At 39.5% G+C, this 9,683-nt stretch overlaps 1 protein-coding gene across 1 annotated transcript; it reads right to left on the bottom strand.

Annotated features, from left to right (window-relative positions):
- Nucleotides 1-1,249: 1,249 nt before the first annotated feature.
- Nucleotides 1,250-8,128, bottom strand: LOC146449240 (uncharacterized). The gene is made up of 4 exons (XM_085101248.1): nucleotides 7,972-8,128; nucleotides 6,156-6,903; nucleotides 4,737-4,921; nucleotides 1,250-3,395 (listed from the first exon to the last, which is right to left on the bottom strand). Exons 2-4 carry the CDS (start codon nucleotides 6,880-6,882, stop codon nucleotides 3,327-3,329), a joined length of 981 nt encoding a protein of 326 aa, XP_084957374.1. The 5' UTR covers nucleotides 6,883-6,903; nucleotides 7,972-8,128; the 3' UTR covers nucleotides 1,250-3,326.
- Nucleotides 8,129-9,683: the final 1,555 nt, after the last annotated feature.

Raw genomic sequence — 9,683 nt, 5'->3', positions numbered from 1 at the left:
TGCTCAGTAGCTTTCATTTGAATGGTCACACTTTTGGATTTCGTTCTCCTGCAATATTTTTCCCGCTATCTGAGAAGACTTCCAGATTCCAGACTAGGTATTTTACACATTTGCGCAACTTGGTGGGTTCGTTCAAAACAACACCATGAATTATCCCAAACTGGAAGAAAAGCAGATAAAAAAATCCCGCCGATATCAGAACACACCTCTACAAAGTCCTTCGCTTTTTGCCACCCCCTCCCACCCCTCGGGCGTTTGTTTTCCTATCCTCTCCCCCTCCTTTCTCTCTTCCTCCCTCTCTCAATACAACACACCTCTACAAAGTCCTTCGCTTTTTGCCACCCCCTCCCACCCCTCGGGCGTTTGTTTTCCTATCCTCTCCCCCTCCTTTCTCTCTTCCTCCCTCTCTCAATACAAGTGTTGGAAAACCGCAAGCTTCCAGTTAATGCAAAATGCCGGGGAACGCCCATTTTTGGGAGTTACACTCATTGTTCAACTGCTTTATCACTTGTTTGCGCCGATCGCCTATGACACCTGCCCGAATGCTAACCCCATTCGCATACAGGCATGAAGTAAATCTTAGAATGACCGAAATGTTTCTGCTTATCGTGTTATTGGATTGACAAATTGGATGGAGTGGTTAGTATCATGCGGTGCTCTTGTCAAACATGAACTGAGTAGTTCGCCTCAAGTCTCCCAATACTTCAGTAGTTAGAGCATCAGACCAGGAGGTCATGGGTTCAATAGCGTGCGTGGCAGGCGCTAGAAAGGGGAAGTCTCCGATTTCCACAGGCTTGAGTACGATACCCGTCAGGGACTTCTTTGTCCCTTAAACTTGTCATGGTTTAAGCCCCTTCCAACACTCTTTCGTACACGCTGGTATCTTCATTGTAAGGGACTTTTCCCACTTGCAACGCGGGTGGAGTTTTCTACTGGTGAAAGACAAGGCTTTTAGCCAATGAACAGGTCCTAACAAGCACCCCTTTCTAATCGGGCTGGGCTTTTAAAGTACGGGTTTTGAAATACATCTCCTTTTTGCCTCTCCAAGCAGTGAAAGGATCAAAGAAGCCGACTTTCGATTTTCCTAAAATTGCATTGCACGTCTAAGAGCCCGCCGAAATACAACGACATATATCCCATCCATCATTGTACTTGTTTTATAAAAAAGTGGGTTCATATATGTTAAAAATAACGCATCCCTTTGTTAATTAGAAACAAAAAGTGGTAAGTAAGTAAGCAAGCAATAGAGTATATCTTATTTATGTTTTAATAAGCAATAACGTTTGTAGCAACATTACATTAAATTTAAGACTTCATATCAGCTATGGAGCATATGCGACCAATGCGTAGAGATTCATGTGACATTTACATTTACATGTTATTTGGTCGGTAAAATCATTAGATATCACACCAACCGTAAAAATAAATAAAATAAGTTAATGAAAAAAATACAGATATATCAATATATAAAAGAACGATATAAAAGTCAAATGAAGAAAACTATCAATATTAACTGTATACTAATGCTTAAGAAAAGCTAATAACCTATGTTTAAATATTTCCAAAGAGGTTGACGAAACAATGGCCTCTGGGAGGCAGTTCCAGTCTGCTTTAGTTTTTGGGAAGAACGAAAATTTAAAAACGTCTTTATTTAAATATGGCACGCGAAATTTAAATTGATGGCTTCCCCTCGTGTGACTCTCGGAGTGTTGAATTAAATATTCTCGGCTATCTATATCAATAAGACCATGAGTTAACTTATACATAAGTGTTAACCTAGACTGCCTTCTCCTCGTTTCCAGCGTGGCCCACCCTAAGTGTTTAATCATGTCCATAACACTAGCATATGTATTATAATTCTAATGACAATGGTTTTGAACATTTTATGACGTCAATTTATGGTCTATAAGAGTAAAGACCATAGAAAACTGCCGTCAATTTTTTTTTACAATTACGTGGGAAAAGAACGAGTGCAATTGGCTTGTTTTCCGAGAGAGAGCTCTAGTTTAATAGGCCAAAGAAAAAAAAAAAGAAAAAATATCATGTTGACTCGAAACGGTTTGGATTCGAGACTTTTCACTATTTTTAATTTTTTTTCTCTTAAGTTTGAAATAAGTTTCGCTTCATGTAATTTTACGGGAATGTCCATGACAGGCATGGCGTCACTTGCATGTGCTCCATTGCATAGGTAGCAGTTCGTCTAGCCACCGTCATTATACAACAAATTGACATTAAATTGTTGGAAACAGTGATTAAATTTCAAAGCTTAGTTTAGAAAGCGGAAATAGCATTTTTAGTGTTCTTAGAATTGGATTTGATTATCGCCCAATTTCGTTTTTAAATTTTCTGCGCGCCACCATCTTGGATTTCATGACGTGATACCGTTGCCCAGTTACGAAAGAATGCTTCGTCACTATAGCGGCAACCGTATGGTGGCGTGCAAGAAATTTAAGCCCTAACAGTGATCAGCATCAAATTTCTCTTGTAATATCAAGGCTTATGCAACCCTTGAGGTCATGAGAATTAAGGATATGATCACCCAAGGTAAATTTTCTTGATAAGAAAAGTATGGGGACACGGCAGGAGAATTTTGTTCTTTGATATTAGAGGTTAAAGGGTTTAACTAAGTTCTGAAATTTAGACACTATTTTAAACTATTCAACGTCAATTTGTCGCAAGAGTGGAGGTTCCCTTCAATGAAATCAGATTGGTCTCTTCTCCTTATATGTTTACAAACATACAGTAGAATCCCCTAACTCGACCTCCCCTCCCATGGAAATAAATAGTAGTTCGAGTTAGTGGGGTAGTTGGTGAACTTGACGTATGCTGTTAATAAGAAAATATCATGGTTTTATCATTCTTTTCCAATCACGACTCGCTATGGTGCAATACGTTTGTTTTAAAAGAGCCGTTTGGTTAGATCGTTTCGTTTGGAAATTTTACGCAAATTTTTAAGAACATGTATTAAAGGACAAAACAATGGCTGAGATCTAGCATTGCAATCACGTTGCCAAAAAAGATTTCGTCGCGTCAATCAACTATGTTCTTACATTCTTAGGTTTGGCGACCGACGTTTTTAAAACAGAGTTCAAGTTATCGGAGTATATTTGAGTCAAGAGAAAATAAAATTAGTTCGAGTTAGCGGGGAGGAGTTCGTGTTACCAGATAGTATGTTACTGAGAAAATCCTGGGCAAATCGGATTTTGTTCGAGTTAGCGGGGCTCTACTGTACAATTTTAAAAATGCTTAGACAGCTTCATATTATATTTCTTACTTAGCTTTTGTCATCAAAGAATGATCGATCAAATGACTTCCGGTTCCGTGGTCTATTTCATTCGCTTGGTAGGCTGGGGACTAGTAGGGCAGTGAGGTCGTTTGCTTGGCCGTTTGCGAACCTTGAAAAGAAAGAAAGAAAGAATGATTGATTGATTGATTGATTGATTGATTGATTGATTGATTGGTTGATTGATTGATTGATTGATTGATTGATTGATTGATTGATTGAAGGAATGAATGAATGAATCAATGGATGAGTGAATGAATGAATCAATGAATGAATGAATCAATCAATACTTTCATTAACGTGTCGGTGTTGTGTAGCTAAGGGAAGAAGTCCCGTCTACTAACTGTGAATACCTAAACTACAAGTTTCCTACACCCAAAATTAAACTAGGCGCCTAAAGGTACCAGATACAAGAATTTGAAAGGACTATGTAGAGCTGAGCAAAGGGTACAGTTTTTACAAGGATTGGTGTCAAGAATCCTGGTCAGATCAGCATCCTTATAATTAACGGCTACAAAACTAAAGTTAAAGAAATTTGTTATAAACGCTCTAGTATGGCGCTGCCTTTGTTTTAGAACATCAAATAATATCAGTTAATAAGATAAACTTGCTCTTCGCTACGGAAAATAATTCCGGATAAATGCAGTTACGTCATTCATAGTGTTACAAAGGGGTAGATATTTTTAATAATTGTATGTGAATTCTAGCTGATCATTGTATAAAGTGTGAATAGTTCACCGTACTGAGCTCTTGTGTAAACAGAAGCTGTGCTAAGAACAGAGGTATTTATCGTCTGTTTATGTGGTTGAAAGTACACCATGCACGGTTCTTTTAGGGGGTTGTGTCAGCTTTTCTAAATGTGACGTTTACGGAACAGACTGAAATGAAATTAAAGAGCCCAGAAAGTTGAACTTTGTTGCTTTGCTGATCTGAGGTATTCCAGAGCGGTTTTTACAAAACAGAAGTTTGGTGCATTCAAAAGTCCTGCAAATACAATCGACCACACAAACTGAGAGGATGTGCCCGTGCGAAATCTCGGTCATTTTTTGTCCAACATTTCATCTCTATCAACGAGAAAGAATAGGTTATTGTACATTTTTTGTATCTCTTGTTAATCTATTCATTCATTAAGTTTTTTGGCGCTATGAACGTATCCAATGAAGCTGTTCAATTAAATTAATTGATCTCGTAAAAATCTTAAATGCCGCCACCTTGAAAGTGGAGATTGCCCTGGAGATGAGGTACTGAAAATGGGGAAAATCTTCTTTACGGCTTCACGCCATTTTTCGTCTTGCGTCTGTATATAAGCTTATATTGATCTATCGGAAATATCAGAAGTAATGTCATATTTTACTCCGGTTCTTCCTAGACTCAGAGCAGAGCAGAACATTTACAAATTGCCAGCAATTAATTTCTGTGCTACTCACGATTGCTGTAAGATGTCTATACTCACTTCATGGTGAGGCCAGTCATCTAAAAGGCCAGGATCGGTCAACATGTTCTGCACAACCGACGCGGCCATAGCGCTCGCGAACGAACGCCATTTATCCGTGTTTGACTTATTGTCATCTGCAAAGTCGGAAACGCCTTTAACCACGGTCCATTCAAGACCGGTTTCCGATGTTGCTGCGTACAGCCCTAGAAAGACATTGATCACAACTCAACTGCAATTTCTGGGAGCACATGACAAAGAGGGAAATAGTTTGTAACTATAAGTTTTTTTATCAAAATCATTTTATTAAAAAGTAAACTGCGATTTTGTTGCAAAAGGTAAAATAGAAATGGAAAAGCATAAATGTAATAAAAGATACAAGAATACCTGGTACAAAGATTTACAATGGTCTGGGAACTGGGTTATACAGACATTTATTTCGAGAGCACCCCCCCCCCCACCCCACACACCCTCCTCTCTCTACCTCGTAAATGTTTCAGTCATTTGTTGCTTGGTGTTCACTGTAATATGGGCTGAAGCGAGAGAGGAGGGGAAGAGAAGAGACCATGAACGAGGTTGTTGGTTGGCGGTTCATTGTGGATAGTTTAGGATAGTATTATTTTTTTGTAACATAATCACTATTTTTTTCTATCGTTAATTATTTTTTTCTTATTATGAAAATACCGAATGAAAAATATTTTTTTCCTAACAATCTTATGGCAGGAAAAGTATGTATGCATCCTGTAACGCGAAGGAGACATTGTATGACAAATTGGCACATTGGTCAAATGGACTTTTGATGGCAAGTGACTGGCAAATACTAACCCGAGATTCAATAGCCAATCAGAGTGCACGTTTCTTATGCCTATGGCCTCCAATGGCCAGTCCTGAAACTCTGGAGATGCACTATCCAGAGATCCAGAATTTGCTGGATTAATATGTAATTGAGGCATCCTCGTTCCCAGAGCCTACGATCTTTTGGTCAGCGGTTGGATCGTAGGCCCTGGTAACAGCAGTTACCGGATGTCGTGAATTTCACAACATCCGGTAGCGCACGCTCAGTGTGATAAATTGCCATTGCGCTTGCTCAGTATTATTATTGCTCAGTACTGCACAGCATTAGGAAGTAAAGACAAATGCGCAGAAGCGTAGCCTTTTTCACCTTATAGCACATCAGGTTTTCGACAGCAAATCAGTGAAAAAAGAGATATTTTTGGATGGACCCAGAGCCACTCGTTCATTAATTAAAAAAAAAAAAAGAAAGTTGGGGTTCTGGGGACGAGAATAGTAATTGAGGGGACTACGTCAGCTGGGGCACATGCGCATTAGAGTCCGGTTATGACTAACTTCCATACACCTCGTCGAGGGATTTTTTCTTTTCCGCCATCGCAAAAGCTTTCAACTGATTGATGAATGGCATTTAATTCTGCAAACACTTACCTTCACCTTCCATTTCTATAGCAATTGCCTCAGGGAATCGTTCGATGAGTTCTTCACGCCGTGCTTTACTTGCAACCACCTCTGGACCACTCAGGAACACGCCCCGTTGTACGTTCACATCAAGTGCTGTTGCATCCTTCAAAGGTGGCACCCAGCCTTCTGCGGCATTAAGTACCAGCTGGCGACAATGCGCATTCATCGGAACTTTAACGCCGCGTTCTACAATACCATTCCCCGTAACTTCGCATGGACCGTAAGTGACAAGCTTTTCCAGAATTACCACGTCTCCAACTTTTACTTTCTTCAAATTCAGGCCACCACAGAATCCCACACAAAACACAGCTCTGGGTTTTAAAATTTTGACGGCCTTAGTTACGACGGTGGTAGAACCTCCAGGGGTGGTGGAACCCATATGGCATTTCATTACAGCAACTTTCGTCTTCACGGTTTCATTCTTGCCCATGTCTCCGACATAGAAGACACCAAGCGCACCGTCTCGACACTTATGGTAATCGGGACTTAGATAAGAAATGCAACTCAAAAACTCGCAATCTTTTACGGTCAGTAAAAGAATGTCGATTGGGCATTGGACTTCGTCCCATGGTTCTGCCCCTGAGGGGAGATCTTTGTTAGCAAGAAGACGAACATTGAGCTCTGGTGGATCACGGGGTGTATCATTGATGCTTTCTTCATAGGCGCCGTGCATGAAGCTGACATTGCCTGACATTTGTAAAGGCGGGGTTCACGACTAAAAAAACAAAACAAATGATCAAATTAGTTTACTCTCCCAAAAGCTAAATAATTTAATAAATGAAAGAAAAATAATTGGTGTACACCTTAAGAAAGTAGTCAAAACTATTGTACTCGAACAGGACCCACCAAACCACAAAATATGATGGCCTCTGCCTGTACCCTCCTTTCTCAACCTCAAACGATGGTGTCTTCATTGCATAGCCATCCCTCTATCCAGTAGTAAAAGATGACAATGAGTTTCAAACCTCACTTAATATAGAGGATTTACGGTATCTTTGTTTTAGTTGCCACCGAGTATCTCCGACCATCCAATCCAGAGATGCACAGAATTTCCCTCATTTCGAAATTTTAGCACCTTTTTCGCGTTATAAATTTCCTGTATTGGGAAGTATTTTTTCCTGCAGTTCGCGTTGATTTAAGTTGCGTTAATTTCCAATCAGTACCTTAACTAACACAAGCGTTAATTTCCTGTAAGGTAGTAGGGGCGCCCAATTGTTCGTTTCGGTGGAGTATCAGCTCGGAAAGGCATCAACCGCCACAGAAATTCGATTAAATTCTGAAGAAAAACTAGCGTTTTCTCTAAAGAAAGGCCACCTAGAACGTTTACAGCGACTCAAAAACTGATGTAAATGCGCCGTAAAAGAGCCAGTTGGCATTTTCAGAGAGCTAACAGCACTCGCCGTAAGTTGGGATTAATATAACATTCAGTTGACTTCCCTAAAGTTTTAGGCCGGCAATTTAAATTAACAACTAAAGAACACGAGCAGGATTAGGCCATAATGTTACTGAATTATAATACCGATAGACAAAACCATCTTCGGCAAAATATTTAATTAACGATGCATTTTGTTTTTTTAGTATAATAATTTCCGCGTAGATAAGTTAATTTCAGATCCCCGACCATTCTACACTAAGGAGAATTCTAAAAGGAACTAGAATGGAGCCTCCGAAAAATCTTGTATCAGGATAATACATCAAACTATAAATTTGCACCGACAAATAATTTGCGTTCGAATGCAATGAATGATTGTACAATAGTTCACAAGTTCGAAATATGCCTTACCTTCAAGTTCTCTGTATACTGGAGCCGTTTCTCAGTATTCTCAGGTGTACAGGAGACTTTTTATAGTGGAGGCAATTGTAAAAGGGATATAAATATATAGCTGAAAAGATCAGCTGCACGTGACGGGAAGAAGAAAATATCACGTAAGGTCAAACTCTTGTGATGTAAGGATGACCTCCGTTCAGCCAACCTTACAATAAACAAGGAAATGCCAACAACGTATCACGCCATCATCGTTTGCTCAAGAGCGCGCCGAAGAGGAGAAGTTTCTTTTGCATATCAGCTTTTGAAAATATACCAGGTGAAATTCAATTTCCAAAAATTTGAAACATGTGGGGTTAAAATAGGCGATGTTACAAATGCAAAAAGTTGCGCTACTTTTTAAAGTCGAGTGGGCCTTACTGAGAAATGCCACTGAGCTGAACGCTGAAGCTGCTTAGTGACGTCATTTGTGCTGAAGTTCTGCCGAGAAATGGTTTGTTTATATTTTCCGCACTAATTTACTTGCGTGGGAAGAAAAGTTTAAAAGTTTGGTGAGCCTAATTCGCATCTTGTGTCCTTGGGTTGCCAAGACAGCGGAGGAAAACGTGTAAAAACTTGTAGTAGGTCGAAATGGATTGAAACTCGTAAAATGCTACGCTAATTTTTTTCAAGTTCGCGCATTTTTGTTTCCAAAATGCGCTAGAACAGATCAAGAGATGTTCCTTTCAAAAATTGAGTTGATTTCGTTCCTCTCGTTGTTCTTGAATTATTTTGTAGCTAAGTTACGGTCTTATTTCACCGTTTTTTAAGAAAAGAGGTCATAAACACCATGACACTTCCGAACACAAGCTTATACAAATATGCCTTAAAAGGGCATAAAACGGATCTTGGAGCACAGGAAACATTTCAACTGTTTGCTTAAATGTTTTCGCCATTATGATGCAAATTGTAGCTAACCATTAACAGGAACTAGTTTAATATTTATTCTTTACAGTACAGACCATATTCCATTTAGGGTATGAACAGCGAAAAACACCCACAAAACTTTAAGTCAAACTTTTGTGATGTAAAGATGACTTTCGTTCAGCCAGCCTTACAAAAAACAAGGAAATGCCAACAACGTATCACGCCGTCATCGTTTACTCAAGAGCGCGTCGAAGAAGTCAGTAAAAGTTTCTTTTTGCATATCACCTGGGGTGCTCTTGCGTGCGGGGTATCAACTGTCTGTTAGTGTTCCAAAAATCGTTTTCTTTCTTCCATCCCTTCTTAAAACCTCTTCAAATTTCATTCAAATTTAGGTTAAGTCCCCCCTTAAGGGACTTTTCCTACTTGCAACGCAGGAGTTTTACGGGTAGATGTTCTTCTACCGGCGCCTAGACTTGCTTACAAGTCGAACTCAGAGAGCGCGAAGCGTGATCGTTAGTCCATTCAATAGAGAGAAACGAGCAACTTTGAGGAAGTCTAACCAGTGCCATACAATGCTTTTTAGCCAATGATTAGGTTCTAACAAGCACCACTTCAGTTCTAATCAGTTGCTGGCCTTTTAAAGTACGGGTTGTGAAATACATCTCCATTTTGCATCTCTTAGTAGTCTAAGGATCAAAGAAGTTTACATGCACGCCTAAGAGCCGAAATACAACGACATACTTCCATCCAAGATTGCGCTTGTTTAAAAAACGTAGGTTCATATTGTAAAATAACGCACCCCTTTCGTTAATCAAAAGCAAAAA

The sequence above is a fragment of the Pavona decussata genome, unplaced genomic scaffold (assembly GCF_977016875.1).
Source record: "Pavona decussata unplaced genomic scaffold, jaPavDecu1.1 SCAFFOLD_602, whole genome shotgun sequence".
Lineage (NCBI taxonomy): Eukaryota > Metazoa > Cnidaria > Anthozoa > Scleractinia > Agariciidae > Pavona > Pavona decussata.
The sequence above is the reverse complement of the archived record's forward strand: the minus strand, read 5'-3'. Positions and strand labels throughout refer to the sequence as shown.

Excerpts from the sequence above, each read along its gene's own strand:
- LOC146449240 (XM_085101248.1), bottom strand. The coding sequence starts at position 6,882 with ATGTCAGGCAATGTCAGCTTCATGCACGGCGCCTATGAAGAAAGCATC. Across the intron at positions 4,922-6,155 it reads TATAGAAATGGAAGGTGAAG|GGCTGTACGCAGCAACATCG; the intron begins GTAAGTGTTTGC and ends ATGTCTTTCTAG. Across the intron at positions 3,396-4,736 it reads ATGACTGGCCTCACCATGAA|GTTCGCAAACGGCCAAGCAA; the intron begins GTGAGTATAGAC and ends TTTCTTTTCAAG.